The sequence below is a fragment of the Pongo pygmaeus genome, chromosome 21 (genome assembly GCF_028885625.2).
Source record: "Pongo pygmaeus isolate AG05252 chromosome 21, NHGRI_mPonPyg2-v2.0_pri, whole genome shotgun sequence".
Classification (NCBI taxonomy): domain Eukaryota; kingdom Metazoa; phylum Chordata; class Mammalia; order Primates; family Hominidae; genus Pongo; species Pongo pygmaeus.
In genome coordinates this window covers 4,072,667-4,091,351 of record NC_072394.2, presented here as the reverse complement: position 1 = coordinate 4,091,351, position 18,685 = coordinate 4,072,667, and the positions used below count along the sequence as shown (strand labels likewise).

Genomic DNA, 18,685 nt, shown 5'->3' with positions numbered 1-18,685 from the left:
GGCTCCAGATAAGCGAGTGCTCCCTGCACCTCTGAGGCTGTTTCGCTGGGAACTGTTTCCTGGGACTGAGGGAATCCTGCAAAGAACCATGCTCTGAATTTAAATCAAAGTCACCCTCCCTCAAGAGAAATCCACATATGGTCCATCTGGCCTGGCTTTTCCAGGCAGGCATACCCGGCAACCAGGCCCAACATCCTCTTGTGCCCACAGGCATTTGTGTTTAAAATCCCAGTAAAAAAGAAAAATGACAGTTCAAGGGGTAATTGAGCGTCTGTGGTTTATATGTTTTCTTCCCTGTCTCTGAAGCTTGAGAAGCAATGCAGATAAATGGGCCATTGCCTCAGGCTATTCCTGGCCCAGGAGCAGCTGCAAAATGTTAGGACAATGGCAATGACAATGAGCATGGAGAGGGCCCAGAGCTGAGGCCTGGGGTGGAGTCTGTCTCCCTGGACACCCTGAGCTGGGAGAATGCCAGGCTGCCAGGCACAGACGTGTCCAGAGACCACTGCTCCTGCTCTATGTCATGAGGCTCCCCTTTATCATGTTTAGTTGATGGTAAAGATGAAGACATGGCTGAGAGAAATAAGGCGCAGTTCAAAGGCAACTAGACTGAGTTTGAGATATAATTTTTAAATAGCTAGGTAAAAATTACATGGTAAACAATATTGATAATCATAACAGTAATCGTAATAATGGCTTTTTATACATCCTGCACATTACTTGTGGAAAAATCACTGTTATTTGGATTCTGGAAAGATTGAAGTAGCTGAGACACAGGGATGTGGTCATGAGTCAACACTTTCTAAAGATTCAGGGCACTCTGACATTTTGAGAATGACATGTTTGTTGTATGTTGTTTGTTCTCTTGTCAGTCCTTCCCTAGAGAAACTAAGGCCAAGTTTATTACTTTATAGGCACTACTGAGCCTGTACTCAATAGGTGCACAAAACAATAGTAGGTGTTATGTACATTTACATAACAATGACGTAATTAATTACATGACAATTCCAAAACTAATAATAAGCCTTATGTTTTGTGAAAGCAAGTTTAAAGAAAAACATACACAGAAGGGAATTTTCAGACATATGACTCAGAAAGTTTAAGATTTCTTTTTCAAAAGGGTTGCAGAAGGGAATGGTAACTCACTGTGAAGTCCTAGATAAATCTAAGTGTCCATTTCTCCCCTAAATATTCAGATGGGTCCAAATAAGGAATACAACGTTTAAAGAAAATACTGGGATGCTAAAAAGGAAAAGTTTTGTCAAGTTTGGGGAATGTGGGTGAGAAGATCACAGATCACAGATGAGTACAAGAATGGAGTTAACCATCTTTTAGTTTTCACCAAAGGTATTTTTTTCCCTGTGCAACATGCAAATTTTAGGAGGAATTAGAGATTTTTCCCTCACTGGTAAGAGGCAGACACTGAAGACAGATCATGAAGACGAGAAGACTGTGGTTAATAGAAGAGCAAACAAATGGGAAATAGGACAGAAACTGGATGATACTTGGTGAGATTGCTGGGATAATGAACTTCTGAGGATACCCTATTGTGAGCAGTTTGAAGAGTTAGGGAGAGGAGTTCATGAGCTGCCTCTCATATGGTGAAGACTGTATATGTGGAGGGAGAGAGTTCCACTCTAAAATCAGAGACAAGATTTTTCCCTACTCCCACTCGGACATTCTGGGAAAAAAATGATTATTTAGAAAGTGAATGAAATTCAAACTATGTGCATTTCTCTAGGAATTTTCCTTCAAATAGAAGTCAACTTAGGCTACTACGTCCAGCCCACCTTTTTAATCCAAAGTGAAATGCCAAACTCGAGACCAAGAAGCATCAGAAGCAATATTAGACCAACTGGTCAAGAGGTGCCATTATTAAAACTATTTATATTTGCCAAAAAAAATCCATGTTTTTTTCACCTAGAAAAGCCAACTTCCCCCTCATTGGTTTCCTGCCCTCTCTTTACTTTTCCTGTTGCAAACATGCAAAATCCATCTTTATCTTTTCCTCTTTCTCCTCTGGATGCCAAAGAAACCATTTTAGCTTTGTTTGCTTGTTTCAAGAAAGCAGCCAAAGGCCAGAGAATAGTGTGTTTTAATTCATTTTGAAAAACAAACTCACACAGATTGATTCTTCAGGTACCCTGTCTTGGACCTGGCACATTAAGAAGTCCAAACAACTCTGCATAGTTACATTAATCGTGTTCTTGTGCTGCAAAGTCACAGGATGCATGTAGCAGTGAAACATTCCCAAGACAATCACTAAACATGCAGAATGCCAGCCAGAAGCATGAATCACTTTCAGGGGTCTTGCTGCAGGGAGCATGAGGTTGTATTTTGTGTGCATTGACAACTGTATATGATAAGCCAGCTGTGTCCAAGGGAGCAAAGCACCCCCTATTCTTCTGAACCTAAAGGGGTTTCCTCCTCAAAAAAGTATGTTTTTAGTCCCTAAACTTTGGGGCCAGATACAGCTCCAAGTGGCATTTACTGCTCTTTGGAGAGTCAAAGCCAAGCCACCATGAGCATGAAAGCTGTCTGAGCCCCTCCTTCCCTCCTCCCCAGCATGGAGACAATAATTGCCATTTCACCCTACAAATCCGAAAGAGTCTCCCCCATCCCTGGGTTTAAGCATGGACACAAGCCAAGCAAGCCTCAGATACCCAGGCCTCTTTGATTGTAGCTATGTTGGTGTATCTTGTGTACAAGACGGAAAAGTGCTTTTGTTGTTCTACCTGATCCAGTTGGGGGAGCAGGATTAGGGGGTGCCTGCCTAATGGCCCCTAGCCCATGTGCTTATACTGGGATCTGTCCCGAGGGATCTGCACCTGGTTGGCAGTCATTTTGTGGTGGACGTGGTAAATTGCGAGTGTTACCACGATGACGAGGCCCAAGATGAGCCCCAAAATCAGGGGCAAGGTTTCTTCCAGTTGCTCCCGCTCATCCACTGGGCATTTATGCTCTGCAATGGGAAAGAAGAAAAGCAGTGAGCTCTGGTCAAAATATTCTGATCATAAGTTCTACAAAACGAAAAGGGAAATGGAGGTAAAAAGATTTCTCAAGGAAGCTTTGGGACTATTTTTCAGAAATAGTTTTCCCTAACCAACCCCTAGGTTAACACTTAATATTTATACATAATGTGTAATAAAAATACATCAATTAAATAGGACAACATGTAATTATTGGATTCCTAGCAGATGTCAACAAACCATCCAGATAATTTATTTAAATGTTCAGAGTTTCACCATTAGACACAATCATCATCGTTTTTATTGTTGATTCATTTTTAACTTTTTATTAAAGTAATATGTACACATAACGCATTATATAAAAATATATAAGTTTCAAAAAGACTGAAAATACCAAGTGTTGGTGATAATGTGGAATGACTGGAACTTGTAACACCCTTGTTGAAAAATGTTGTGACCACTCTGCAAAACTGTTCGATAATTTCTAATAAAGACAAACATACCCAGCATCCCATTCCTAGGTATTTATCCCAGGAAAATGAAAACATAGTCAACACAAAAAGACTCGAACATAAATGTTCATAGCAGCTTTATTCATAATAGCCTAAAACTGGAAACAACCAAAATGTCCATCAAAATGGAATGGATAAATTGTGGCATATATTCATATAATGGAACAGTAGTCAGTAATAAAAAGGAATGAACTATGGCTACACATAACAAAATGGGTGCATCTCAGAAATATTATGCTGACAGAAAATTGCCAGACACAAAAGAGTATATACATACTGTATGATTCCATTTATATGAAGTTCAAGAGCAGGTAAAACTAACTCTGTGGTGATAGAAGTCAGAATGTGCTTATATCTGGGGAAAGGAACACAAGGGAACTTTTCACCTGTGGTGGAAATATTGTAGATCTTGATCAAGGTGATGTTTACATGGTTGCAAATATAGGTACAAAAGCATTAAACCATACATTTTAGATTTTTTTATTACTTTGTTATTTTTTATTGATACACAATATTCATACATATTTATGGGATACATGTGATATTTTGTTACATGCATACACTGTAACGATCAAGTCAGGGAATTTAGGATATTCATCACCTCCAGAATTTATCATTCCTATATGTAGAGAATGTTTCAAGTCCTCACTTCTGGCTATTTTGAGATGTACAACACATGGTTGTTAACTATAGTCACCCTACTCTGCTATTGAATATTAGAACTTATTCTTATCTAACTATATGTTTGTACTAATTAACCAACCTCTCTTTAGTCCACTCTCCCCAACACACACACACACACACACACACACACACACACACACACACACACACACCCATATCCTTCCCAGCCTCTGGTATCTCTCTATCTCCCTGAGGTCAATCTATTGAGCTCCTACATGTGAGTGAATACATGCAATATTTGTCTTTCTGTATCTGGCTTATTTCACTTAATGCAATGTTCCAGTGCCATCCACATTGTTGCAAAGGACACCATCTCACTCTTTTCAATGGCCAAATAGTATTCAATTGTGTATATGCACCACATTTTCTTTATCCACTCATCTGTTGATGGACACTTAGGTTGATTCTATAACTTTGCTATTGTGAATAATGCTGGGATAAACATTAGGGGTGCATGCAATATATGTAAATTATGCTATAATTTTTAAGTAAGTGTAGAGCTTGATGAATTTTTACAAATGAACATCTCATGTAACCAGCATCTAGATCAAGAACACAAACGTTAGCAGCACCTCAGTGTTGATTTATTTTTCACCCTCTTAAAATTCAAGATAGCTTCATAGTGCTGAGTCTCCATTTTTTTACACAGAACCACCATCAACAAAAAACTATTCTTGGGAAACCTTCTAGTGGTCCAACAGTTTGTCAGGCTAACCAGAATTACATTCCTAGAAACCAGAACAGGCTCATTTGCTTCTTGTGGGTAACTGGTGGCCTTTTGACCAAAATCAGGAGCCACAAGTGAAAAATAAACAAGCTTTACATGTCTCTTCATAAAGACCAAGTTTTTTAAGTCCAGATGACCAAGTAAACATTTATTAAGTACCTACTGTATGCCAGTCTCCTCCAGAATCCCTATTGACATAGTCCCTTCTCTCACCTTGCCTGAGATCAGCAGAAAGGAAAAGGGATGAGCTTTCGTCTCTAATAATAACAATTAGTGGAGACTTACTTTCACATATACAGTTTTTGAAAGCTGTATACTTGACATTCCTAGTCCCTAAATTAACAATCATTTCTAAGCACAAAGATTATCTGGTTAACAACCCTCTGAGGTACACAATATTATTATACTCATTTTACACATAAGGTAATCAAGTCATAATAATGATAAGTGGTTTGCCCAGGGGTAAATGAAGCCTGATCCAAACTCAAACAACTTAACACTATAGTTGGGGCAGCACTTAACAGACCTAAACTACTGGCATTAAAAGGCTGCAGAATCCCAAGGTGGAGCAGAAAGGAGGATTTGTCAGTTCGGTTTCCTGATCTGCATGCTGGTTGCAGAGGTTCATCAAGCATCTGAAAATTCAATGAGCTGGATACTTATTACAAAGGGGAACAAGGAAGCTTTCCAGGGTGATGAATATGTTGATTTCTTGATTGTGGTGATGGCTTCACAGGTGTATTCATAAGTCAATATTTATTAAATTACATGCTTAAATGCATACAATTATACCTAAATACAACTGTTTTATATGTGTGTGTAATATATATATACACACACGTATGTGTATACATATATATATGTTTATGTATATGTATCTATATAATACACATATATATAATAGAAAAAGAAATTCTTCTAGAAATAGCTTTTTTAAAAGATAGTTTGGCAAATGGTAGAGAAATGTTGTTAAGGACTTATTAGGACTAAACTGAGCCTTTCTTCTTATTACAACCAAAAGGCTGAAAAAGAATTTGCAGGGAACTGTTTCCCCCACTATTTGATTCCATTCTAATGAGTCCCAACACTTTGAGGGTCAGCCTGGACCAATACATCCATTGCTCCAGGGACAAGACCTGAGATAACACAGTGTATCAGAAAGAGTGGCAGGCCTGGAACTTCATGATGCCAGCATGGCAGTCTTCTTCTCCAATATGATACCATAATGCCTCTTTGAAGAGAACAATGAATAGAAATGCGATCATGTGGGGTAGGAATTTTGTTAACAACAAAGGTTATTTATTTTCCTCATGATAACACTTTGATGCCCATGTAATGTTAACACAGATTGCAGGGTTTGCTTGGTTAGCAGGCGCTAGTGGCAACCTCATACAATTTTTTCTTACTTAATACATTGAATAGAAACAAAGAATTTTTTAAAATTTTAAAATGTTAAGAAGAAATACATTGATTTCAAATTATTTAGTAATAAGGCTAAGTCTGTGTTAAATGGTAAAAATAAAAAATAAATTATCTCACAAAAAGTAGCAAAGACCTCAGGACCTTCAGACTCTCATCTATGCACCATTCCAGGCTGCTACTTGAGTAGGTCCCAGGCATCTTTACAAGGTTGCCCTTGTGGCTCTAGACTCTGCCTCTTCCCTTCTTAACTCTCTCCCCTGCAGAGCAATTTCATAGTTACCTAGACTGTAGACCATGGTTTTAGCTCACTTCTTCCTGCTTACACTCTAGTTACCCAGGCAAACAATCAGCCAGAAGCCCGAAATACAACATCTACCTCCCTAGGCAGAATGGGAGAGGCAATGGAGAAAGAGTTGTGCCTGGGAGCAAGAGCTTATGTAGCAAAACCACTGGAGAACATGGACAGGTGGTGTTCTGTGTGACCCCAACTACAAGTATTCAGGACAGGGAGGTTGGGGAGTTAAGAAAGCTTCAGGAGGAAGGGAGGTTGCAGTTGGATTGGGAAGAATCTGGGGATGGGGCACCAAACGACCTTGACCAGTTTGTAAAGTCATGTTTTCTCTTTTCTCTTGGTTTATACCATAACAATGAATAAATAGATATATAGTTAGATATAGCTGTAGAAATAGAGATATACATGAACTTTTAGTGGTCTCCGTAGATCCAGATCATCACATCAAGAAGGAGTAGATGTAATGCAACCTTGTAAGGGAAAGAAATGATAGTGGGCTCAGATCCCAGATCTTCCACTGTCCAATCCTGGGTGAATCTCTTCATCTACTAAGCTTCAGTTTCCTGTAAAATCGAGATGACACCTACTTTACAGGGTTGCTGTGAGTATCAAATGTCATACTACAGAAGGCCAAGCACAGTGCCTGGCACAGAGTAGCTTTTCTGTCATTGTTCACTATAAAGATAGAAGTCTTATACATTTAAGTCTTCTATGTACTTCTTTTAAGTATGGGAGTCTTTGGAGCTCAAGTACCAAAATTATTATTTCTAAATTGATAATAAAAATAATGTCTCACATCCCATTCTTTAAGAAAAATAGAGAAAAGATGATATAGTACGGTAAAGAAAGAGAAAGACAAAATATGCTTAGAATGCTATCATGATTTATTTCTCAGATGATTATCTTTTGTTGCTTTAGGAAAAAAAATAGAATTAATCACACCACAGGAAAGGGCAATATAAAGAGGATATCAACTATGAAGATGTAAAAAAGTGTCATAGCTAATACCAAATCCCGCACTTAGCAACCCCTATCCAGTAAGTGGTCAAATAAAAAGGAATTCCTGAGCCCACTCTCTTATCCACTGTTTCAAAATCCACAAAGCTCTGAAAACCAAATGTACTTTGTAATCACTTGTTTGGCAGCAAAACCTGACTTAGTCTAATGTGAGGCTGCTTGTAGTTTTCAGTCATCCTACTTAGTATGACGTTTCACGTGTTTCACCGCAGGAAAGAGAGATATTAATATGTTTGATTGCGTGGGGCTTCCCTGAATCTTCCATGGTGTTATGTAATATATAAACTGAGAACTGTATAGTCTTCCTAAAGTCTAAAATATTCTGACTTCTGAAAATCATCTAGCACCAAGGTTTTTTTTGTTTGTTTGTTTTTTGGTTTTTTTTTTTAGTTCGATCTGGGTTTTAGATGAGGGATTATGAACCCATAAAAGCAGGACATGCTTTTCTCTTTCAGGCTTAAGACAGTGCTTTTAATCTCTGCCTATGACCCATGGGAAAAAAAAACAACAACATTTTACATGGCGGCTTAGAGCATTTGTACATGCAGAGACCTAAAGCAGAAGTTTGATAAACAATAGTTATCCTTGCTTTATGCATCTAATAATTTATGCTCTATCCTATTCTGTTTCATTTAAAACAATGCTGCTCATGACCTACTAAGAAAAGGTTGTAATCTTTTTTGTGCAAGTATAATAAAACTAAGGACCCCTTCTCAGAATAATGTTTATGAATGCATAAAAAATAAAATACATAAAATTATAAGGAAAAGTGAAATTCAGCCATCAAATATTTTTAAAAGAATTTCAGACACAGCAATATATGTACTTCCTTATTGGAACACATATACGTTGGCTATGATTATAAAGCAGTGAGAAGCATAAATGTTACTTTGCAAGATCTGCACAAACTAATGTGAGATGAAAATACCTATGATTTCTATTGGTGACAGTCACAGGTACTGCTAATATTACTGTGGTCTGTCACCTTCATTTATAAACAAAGAAAATGCTAAATATTAATCAGAAGTTAGTGAAAATAAAGATACAATTTTTTTCTTCTGAATTCTATCTATAAACTATATATACCCCAGGGTTAAAATCTTGTATTGTAAACTGATTATGCAACCCACAGATTACAAAACAAGGAAGGCCTCTGACTTCTGCCAGGGAGAAGAGCATCTGTTGGCTTAGCCTGGACCACATCTGGCTTCAGATCTCCCTGAACCCCTGACTCCCTGTCCACCTCCACAGGACTTAGGGTCCCTCATGCCTCTGCTCTTGGTGGACTCAGGGCTCTAGAGTACACACAACAGGAGCCCAGGGTAAGTGGCCTGTGGCTGGAAGAGACAAAAACCAGCCTCATCGTTGGAAAGAACCAGATGAAGACAAAACAAACAATAAATGCATAATCTGTTGCCAGCTGCCAGTTGCCAACAAAAGTCTCCTCAACTCTTAACCCAAGTGTACCCACTAAAATCATAATTTATCTTAGGTGCTGGTTGCTAGATATGTGTTTTATTTCATGACAGCATTTAAAAATTATATTGACTCCCTGAGATAAACTACAAGAGTACTTCATTGCACTCCCAATGAATGGCATTGTGATAGGCAATGGAAGCAGAGGCAAGCTCTCTGCTTCCTCAGGCTCTCCTAGCGCCATGGACTGAAACTGTTTGAAGAGGTGGGCAAGCTTTTTGCTGGCTGTGCTTCTCCTGTTGTTTGGCAGGGCAAGATAGAGAAAGGGTTTGACGCTCTTTCCATATGTTCCCTGTGCTGGCTCTGGACTGCTATAACATCAGCAAAATGTATTTTGTATACTGAGAAGCTGTTAAGATGGGTGGGCTTTGGAGACCTTTGACTGCAGACAAGCTGATACCCTCATCAAGATGTAAGCATTCGCTAGGCACAGTGGCATCACCACCCAGCTACTTGAGAGGCTGAAGTGGGAAGATTGCTTATGCCCAGGAGTTCAAGGCCAGCCTTGACTCCCATCTCAAAAAAAAAAAAAAAAAAAAAAGATTTAAGTATTAGAGAAGAAAAAAATAATAAGAGCAAGTATTTTTTGATGCCACTGTATGCCAGGAACATGACATGCATTGTATACACCCTATCCCACTAGACTGAAAGTTTCAGCATGGCAGAAAAAGTTTTTATATCCCAGTACCTAGGTGTAGTGGACACAGACACTGTCCATTCTTCTTTCGGCATTCACCAGTCCCATATATCCCAACAGGTTTTGACTACAAAGTAGGTCAGAAGTCCCAGGGAGTTAATGCTTCCATAGCGACCATCAGTGATAGATGGCATTTGGGGGGTAAACACTGGTTTGCTCACCCTCAGGTGAGATAATTCTGAGGCATATCCTACGCTCTCTCCAGAAGACAGTATCTGAAGCACAGAATTCTATGACTGGCTAACTCCATGGCTAATGACTGGGGCTCCGTCTTGGAGTCCTCAACACAGTTCTCAGCTGTGTTCATAACAGATTATTTACCTTTGGCTGCTTACTCAGGAGGCCTTGAGGACCAACTACGTAGGGTGGCATGTTTCTTGACTGGGAAATGCCAGGTAAATCACAGGTCTACAAAACTCTCTGGATCAGCAAACCCTTCATGCCTTTGTGACATGACAGCTTGTCACAGGACACTCTACTGGGGGGCTGGTATATAGAGAAATGTAAGTTCATTTCCACTAACACTAAAATTCCCTCAGATCTGGGTAAAATACAGATTAAGTGGCATCTCCCAATCATGATGCTAGGAACAATAATAAAAAGCTCATGAATTGGGGGTACCCAACAAACTCTGTAAATGCCTCTCACACTTACATGTTGATTATAGCTACTCAGCAGGAGCAGCTGTGGCCCTGAGATACTAAGGACAAAAGCTCTGATACCCAAAGACAGGTTCTAGGAGGGAAACGTTCACCAAGTCACTTCACCTCCCTGTGTCTCAGCTGCTCCATTGTAAATGGGGATCTCAGTATCTTTCTGCAGTTCTGTTTTGTTTCTTTTTGTTTTTTTTTTTTGTTTGCCCCTTGAGAGAGAATTTAAAAGGGACCAATCTATATGTGATGTCTTTTAAATGCCTGATAGACCTGAATCCTGAATAAAGGGAAATAAATAGCCTTCCTATTCTATTATGTTTTTTCTGACATAATACATAAAAGTTGCCTTTTACTCAAGGTATTAGAATACTCAGGCTGGTTTGTTCCCTCCCAGCGACATATCCCCCTTCCCATCTCAGCCAGAAATCACATGGGGCTCTCAAAGGGAATTGCAGGCCTTTGAATGAGGCCCTCAGAAATTAATTGTGGAAGAACAAGGTAATCAACCCCAAATGAGAAACAGAGTGTCTCAGATTGCAGGGGTGATAGCTTCTATTGCAGAAGTGATAGTTGCTGTACAAAGTGTATTTGGTAAATAAATGAGCCAAAGATGGCCTCTGTGTATTGGCCTCTAGGTGGTTTATTTCTTCACTGCAGGCTGAGACTGTTAGCTCAAAAGCCTGTTGGCACCAAACTCCCAAATCTTTACACATCCAATTATTTTTAAAATAGCTTAAACAAGAAAATTTGCAGCTGTATGGAGCCTGCCTGCTTTGCATACTCCTTGAAACCTCATGCAACAGCTGTTACCCATTGATAAGACAGGGCCTTGGAGTTCTAAGGCTCCAAGGCACTGCTGCCTCTAGAAGCTCTGGGACCCATGGACTCCCTGCTGTGCTGCTGAGCAGATGTCACCTGGACACATAAACCCCTCTCTAAAGCCCCTCTGCTTTGGGCATTCCCTTGTCCTCTTCCTTTTCTGGATGGTGGTCCCATAAGCCTCCCTCTGGACAGTCTCCTGCTGTGAGGGGCTTCCCTTCTCACAAATCCCTGTCCAAGTGTCACCCAATGAAGCTTATTGTGCCTTTAATCCTTTAGACTCTCTATAGTGCTCCATGGGCCAGCAGTGTCACCTGAGACCTTGCTAGCAGTGGAGCTTCTTGGGGCCCACTCCCAGACCTAAGTGAACCCAACTCTGCATGCTAACAATATCACCACAGTCATTGCACATTGCAGCTGAAGTTTCATGAGCTCATTGCTGGGCTAAGAGACTTTGTTTGGGGGTCAGTGTAGTAGCCAAGTACAATGCACTAAAGGGACTCGTGTGATAAAGATGTCAACCTCCATTTGGGCTGCTCTCAGCCCTTGTGAGTGTCCACTTACCAACTTCGTGGACGCTTTCTTGATTTTCTCATCAGGCCTATTCAGTAGACAGGTGTGAAGAGTGCCAGGTATGACCCCCTTACAAAGGGAATAGACTCTTCACAGGAAACCATTATGCTGTGCTGGACAATGGCCACGGTCCAAACACACGAACACACAAACACACACACACACACACACGAACACACAGACACACCCCTGCAGTGGGTGTGCAGATATGTGACATGATATTCCCTCCCCATGCAAGCATAATCCACTCACATGCACACACTGAAAGCCCCCTGAGCTTGTATTCTGGGGATAAAGGCCCAGTGATAGATCCTGAAAAGGCACCCAAAAGGAATCTTTAAAATTCCACCAAATTGAAAATAATGATCTCTTACAAAACAAAGTCGGGGCAGGTGCTGAGAGGAACAGACAGGAGGAGCCAGGAACAAAAAAACGCAGCCACACAAAGGCACACTGATCCAGTGAGTGATTCTGAATGAGGCTTGCCACCTCCCAGGAATGTCAAGGCGTAAGCCTGGGGACACCATACAGGAGAGAACATCCTAATTATTAGCCATAAAAGCCTGGGGTGAGACAAGTGCCATTTGATTGTGACTTCTCTATTTGCATTTAGGAAGTTATATGTAGTTACGAACTCTCTATGTCTACCTAGCAGCCTTCCCTATCTAGGACCTTGAAGTGGATCAAAACTGGTTTTAAAACAAAAGACACCATTTACTCCATGCAATGAATTGTACTGATGTTTAGGAAAGTAGCTCTGCTCCTTATTCAGTACTTATTTATTCTTACTTTATACACAATTCTAAAAATCTGTGAGGTTTGATTTCTCAGGCCATAGGCAACTATAAACAACGACTTAAAAATAACACAGAATGGTAAGGAGCTAGGAGAAGCAGCAATTATAGCACCAGTGGTAACAAGAAGTAAAGAAGTGCCTAGTAACAGCTAATTAGCAAAAATTAGAAAGTCATAAACTATTAAGAGTACCCATATAAACTCAAAAGCATTTATGGCAGGGTCCTGGGGACTAGGAACTGACATTATATAGTCCAATTATTTTCATAATAAATTCCTTGTCATCAATAATCATAAGAAGTCAAATTATACTTGATTATGCTTAATATTTTCAGTTTAAGAGAGACACTGACTGTTACATTTTATAAATGCTTCCATAAACAAAAAGATTTTTAAAAACTGTTAAGGTCTTGACACAGTTTAGTAGCTTCAATTTTGTAGAAAATACATTAACATGGGATAGCCTATCCTTCCACCTGTCTTTTCTTAAAGACAATTTATCTTAGGACTTCTCAAATGCCTTCTCAATAATCAAGGTGGAAGGTGGTGCATTCTATTCCTTAATAGGTTGAGTGGAAGGTGCATTTTATGAAAGCTAGATGCAGCTTTCATTGGAAGATGATCATAGGTGACAAAGGTGGAGATTCTCTAATATCCTGAACATTGGAATTGTTGTTTTCACCTGGGGGTCTCCAACCGAAAGAAAGGCATAAACAAAGCAATCAAAATTTTTCTGATTTTTTTCATGTAGAATAAACAGAATATAAAATTTAATAACCTCCTTTGTGAGGAAGAGAGAATAAATGATATGAATTCACTTATCCCACAATTGCCCAATGTGAATTGTTGCTTGACTTGAACAAATTGCAGAGATTTTGACTCCCCTTGTCAAAATCTGCAGGGGTGCTGAGAATGAAAGAATGTGGTTGACCTGAACCTGCCACAGCACAGCAGCTGGGTCCGCTTTCAGAGGCTAAACAGACTGAGAGACAGCCTTGCTCCACACTCAGCAGAAGCAGCTGGCCTTAAACGGCTCAGGCTTCAGGGACCCTTCCCTCCCTGGAGCTTAAGGACATCCTCCTCACGAAGGTGCTTGGTGGAAAGACTTGGTGAGTCCATGATCTGTGCATACACACCCACCCCCACTGCCTTCTGGATGCACAGAAACTTGGACTCACAGCAGCAGAACCTTCAGCTAGAAGTATCCAAGAGAACAAGAAGAAACAGGCCCAGAAAGGCAAAGGCCCTTCCCCCATCTGTAGCTCTCTAGATTAACTAACTTCTTAAATATTTTAGCTGCTTTCTCCTTGGGAAGTTTGCATCAAAATTACAGTTTTTTCCAAAGTGACTTTTTAAATCTTTCTCCCTATGAAGGTTCATCTTTTGGCAAAGGAAAGAAGATGGGGAGAGAGGGAAAGATGAAATATAAGAAGGGTGGGAAGAAGGTAAAGAAAAGAAGGAGGAAACAAAGAGAGATAGAGAAGAAAGGACTAAAGTGAAGGAAGACGGGGAGGAGGTTGGGAGGGAGAAAGAAAGAACTCTGAGATAAGTTCATACATTAAGCTTACTGCTTTTTTAGTCTTTGAAAATTATTAAAGAGGCAGGCAGTGTCATTTCAACCTAGAGGAAATCCAAGTGGTAACATCCTGGGGCCCTGGTAGGTCCCTCTCCCATCCTTCCTGAAATAAACTAGGTCTTCTTCCCCTCCATCCCCCAACAACTTACCTTCACTGAAGACAAAATCTGAGATAATGTCAAAAGGTTGGATGTGGACCGCAGACAGGATCATGGTGACTGTCTTCTGCGGATCACTAGAGGCCAGTGAAATGGTTTGTTGAGCTTGACACTCATAGGACTTCCCAGCGGGGGTGACCAAGGCAGAGAGGTGGTGCGAGTTGGCTGTGTGCTTCCCAGCTACAGCAAGAGCCCAAAGCAATAGTTAGGCCCCTCTTGCTGGCAGAACCCTCATTGTTCCTAACCTAATGTGCCAGAGAGGTGGCTATTGCCTCTCAGTTCCAGACACCACACCCCTCCTGTCTTCTCTGTTCCCTTGCCAGGGCTAGGGCTCTACAAATGGCATCCAGTGGTGATGAAGGACAAACACACCCATTATCTTGAGAGCCAGGGCTCTTTCAATATTAATTTGGAATTCCTTTTTTGAAGAGGAGAGTGATACTTAAAAACCCAGCCCTTGTTACTGTATAAAACCTAGGCTGGGCATGGTGGATCCTGCCTGTAATCCCAGAACTTTCACAGGTCAAGATGGGAGGGTCGTTTGAGCCCAAGATTTCTAGACCAGCCTGAGCAACATAGTGAGACCCTGTCTCTACAAATAAACACACACACACACACACACACACACACACACACACATTTACAAAATTAGTCTGGCATGGTGTCACATGCCTGTAGTCCCAGCTACTGGGAAAACTGGGGTGGGAGAATCTCTTGAGCCCAGTAGCTTACTCCAGGCTGCGGTGATCTACGGTGGTGCCACTGCCCTCCACCCTGGTGGACAGAGTGAGACTGCACTTCAAAAAAGAAAAAAAAAATCCCTAATAGTGGAGATTCCAAAGACACAGAAGGAACAGTGACTTGGTTTTCCACATTTCACACGGGCCTGGCAAAGAATAAAACATCTTCCTCAACAAAGCCGGACAGATTGCTGGTCCTCTGGATGCTTGTCCTTACACACATACATCCCCTCTGAAGGTCTGCCTCCCGTTGCTCCTTTTCTGACCTAAGTTTGATTTTTCCTTTTTGCTTTTTGGTCTAATTTAACTGGGGGACATCTTGCATCTAAACTTTGGTGAAAAAGAAAAAATCCTTTTACTGTGATGACAAAAAGGGGTGCAAAGGGAAAGATGACACATGTATTTTTATGTATTCAATAAAAATCCTTTCTCAACTCAGGTGCCTGGGTGATGAAAGGCCTCATCATGAGTGAAATAGACAACTTATGAAGAATAAAATAAATTTAAATGTGGTCTTTGACGGTGTCTGCAGATAAGAATATTGTTATTTGGGGGATGAACGCTCGTTTTGCCGAGAAGGATCTGGGTGAGTTGTCGGAGGGATGGGCCAGAAACGCTAGCAAATTATACATGGTGCAGAATCCACTCTCAGGTAGCTGCAGTTGATGACTGAATATCCCGTGCGAGCCATGCTGCCATGCGCAAAAAGACACTGAAGGCCATCACATCCTGACTGAAAAGGAAAGTCGCACTGCCCCCTTGCAGTTTTAGCGCATAAGAAAGAAAACCAGGGTGCGGAAGAAAATTAAAATGCAGCTTTGCCCTTCTCCGTGGTCCTTCAAAGGCCAAATCATAAGAGGTCGTTTTGAATCACCAGGGAACGACAGGCCTTCAAGGGACTTCTCATCTAGGATCAGGCCACGGGTGACGTTTGGGTTCCCACGCCTGCGGTTCCTGGCGGATCTACAAGGCCTGAGACCCAGAAGACTCATGGGCGCTCCCGCCTCTTCCACCCTAAAGAGCAAGCCGAGGAAGATTTGGCCTGGGACCTCAAAGCCTGGAACGGTTTCCAAAACCCTGAGGAATTCTCTCTCCAAGCCTGCTCTGCGAGTTCCCAGGCTCCCTCCCCAGCCATGCCAGCCTCCACTCACCACTGACTGCGTCTTTGAAGTGGGTTTTCTCGGAGGAGTCGTAGACAAACTGCACTTTGCTCAGCCTCCAAGTCTCCTCAGGTCCCTTGGACATGTTGTGGCTTTCCTGTTGAACCGGGAAGGTGCGCTTCAATCGCCCCCGCAGCGTCTGGGTTCTTAAACCTAGGGGCCGCCACTTCCCACACCCACGCGGAGCCTGCGGCCCCTCTGTCCGCTGGGCTCGGAGTTACCTTTACAAAGAGCATTTTGAGTGCGTACGCGCGATTCACCCAGAACACTTGCAGCTCCGACTCGCTGTGGCCACAGCGGCCCTTCACCTCAGCTCCCCGGGTCAACGCGATATCGGCCTGTTCTGTGATCAGCTGGGAACACAGACGCCCCGCGCCCACTCAGCTCGCCCGGCCCCGGGGCGGGGGCTGTAAAGGGCGGCGCGTCCAAACTCTGGGTTGCACGCTTGGGCGCTCCTTTGCGCGCGCGCATCCCAGGTTCCGGGAACATGCGGTTAGATGCTCTACGTGCAGCCCCGATAGGGAAGCGGAGAGAAGGGGGTTTACTTTCAAAGCAGGCAGGGGAGCAGAAGGCATTACAAGCTGGAATCCCCATGCAGCATTCGGGAGCAGCCTGCCGGGGTGTGGGAAAGAAGGCAGGCAACCCAGGTCTTCGAAGGGCCTTGCGGAAGGGTGCCCTTCGCCCTGGAGCCCTAGGAGCAAGCTGAGGGGGGAAAGATTCCTTACATCTACGTAATTGCTGGCCCACACATCATAAGGTACAATAAATTTGGCTGCAAACTCTGCCATGAGACACGTCGTCCCATTTTCCCGCACCACAAATATATCTTTTTCAGGGTTAGTGGAAAGGCCTGAGAGATTTTCCACTTCTTGTTCTGCCATGATCTGAGCCATTGTATCTGCGGAACAAACAAAACAATTCCCTCAGTTCAGGGCTCAGGGAGCCCACGCGTCTCGGGCGCTAGGGTGGGGAGACAGTGGTCTGCAGGCTTTGGAGTGACAAAGTTCTCTGCCAGCAGCTGTGCGCTCTACGAGCCGTTTCTCTAACCCGGGTCTAACAAGCCTCATTCCTTCGCTATTAATTTATAATGAAAATACAATTTAAAAAATTAAAAATCCTGACTTTGTAATATAGCTGGCTGTTTTCTACATCTTGGGATTTTAAAGTAAATATTTCTTGCCAACGCTCTGACCTCACGAAGCTGGCCTGTCTAGGCTCTGTCTGGAATATGCCACACAGGTGTACAGCTCTCAGGGGAATTCCCTGCCACCGGCTGGGAAGGCCCTCCCTCCTCCCCTAAAAGAAAAAAAAAAAACCGCAAAACATTAAGGGCCATATTTTTTATCTCAAGCTAATTGACTTTACTTTGCCGGCTCTGTTCTCTGCAAAGAGTGCCCGTCCTCTCTCCCAGTCGCCTAATCGCTACTCACGGAACAACATCAGGAGAACTCGAAGTCTGTCGACGCTGGGGACCGCTCTTCCTTGGAGATCCATACTCGCAGTGCCCCGAATGAGGCCAGCTGTGCTGCTGCAGAGGCCGCCAGAGAGGGAATCCCTCAAAGTCGCCGCTGGAGTGGGCCGGGGTGAGAGAGGGGCGGGGGACAGAGAAGGAGGAGGGAGGGAGCGCGTATTCTGTGAGCGCTGGCTAGGACTCGGTGTCGAGTGCGGCACCGACAGCTGCTGGCAGAGCAAATCAGCTCACTGCAGAGGAAAGGACCGCACGGCGGTCCACGGCTGCGAGTGCTGAAAGCAATCCGATTGTGTGGCAGGAGCGGCTGTGGCTTGGCTTGTACCGAGGGCCAATGAGACTGGGGAGGACCTAAACTTCTCCCTGGGTCTGTTTCCTGTTCTGCAATTGCATCCGCAAAGATGAGTCTGTTCTGAGAAACTTAATACCACCCTCAGCCTTATTAAATCTCCTTACCAGGTACAGTTATTACGTGGTGTAGATACCTTATCACTGGAGTACTGTCTTCTGAAAACGCATCTGGTTCCCGAAAGAAAACGGTGGAGCAAAAATTGTTGCTGATTCGGGGAAGGAGGGCTATGCAGGAATAGAGAAGGGAAAATGCTATGGCAACAGTTTCCTGAATTTGGAGACATCCCCTTCTCTCCCCTGCTCTCAAAGAGCTCATGGGTTTAAAGTTAAATTGACGCCTCCTCAAACGAGGCCATCAGACAATGCAGTAGCTCCATGTGGGCTTATTTTCCTGTGAATTTTGCTCCCGGGAGCATGAGGACTCTGAACTCTGGGGTCACCTACCCTCCAGCATTACACCGTGACCACTCTGCCAAAAAGGGATGCAAGCAAATCAGAAGTTTTTGAGAGTTATCTAGTGTCTCCGAGGACAGAAATCTTAGAATTATGCCCTAAGTAATGTCACATAGTTATGTAAGAAAAACACACACCGTTAT

General features: G+C 42.5%; 1 protein-coding gene across 2 annotated transcripts; it reads right to left on the bottom strand.

Annotated features, from left to right (window-relative positions):
* Positions 1-2,077: 2,077 nt before the first annotated feature.
* LAMP5 (lysosomal associated membrane protein family member 5) lies at positions 2,078-18,211 on the bottom strand. Of its 2 annotated transcripts, none has more exons than XM_054467520.2 (6): positions 17,701-18,209; positions 16,996-17,168; positions 16,492-16,623; positions 16,262-16,367; positions 14,362-14,550; positions 2,078-2,962 (listed from the first exon to the last, which is right to left on the bottom strand). In XM_054467520.2, the coding sequence occupies exons 1-6, from the start codon at positions 17,762-17,764 to the stop codon at positions 2,784-2,786; spliced, it is 843 nt and encodes a 280-aa protein (XP_054323495.1). In that variant the 5' UTR covers positions 17,765-18,209; the 3' UTR covers positions 2,078-2,783. The 2 variants fall into 2 exon arrangements, with proteins under 2 accessions (XP_054323495.1, XP_054323496.1); XM_054467521.2 differs by lacking the exon at positions 2,078-2,962 and adding an exon at positions 3,641-7,169 and having other exon boundaries at positions 17,701-18,211.
* Positions 18,212-18,685: the final 474 nt, after the last annotated feature.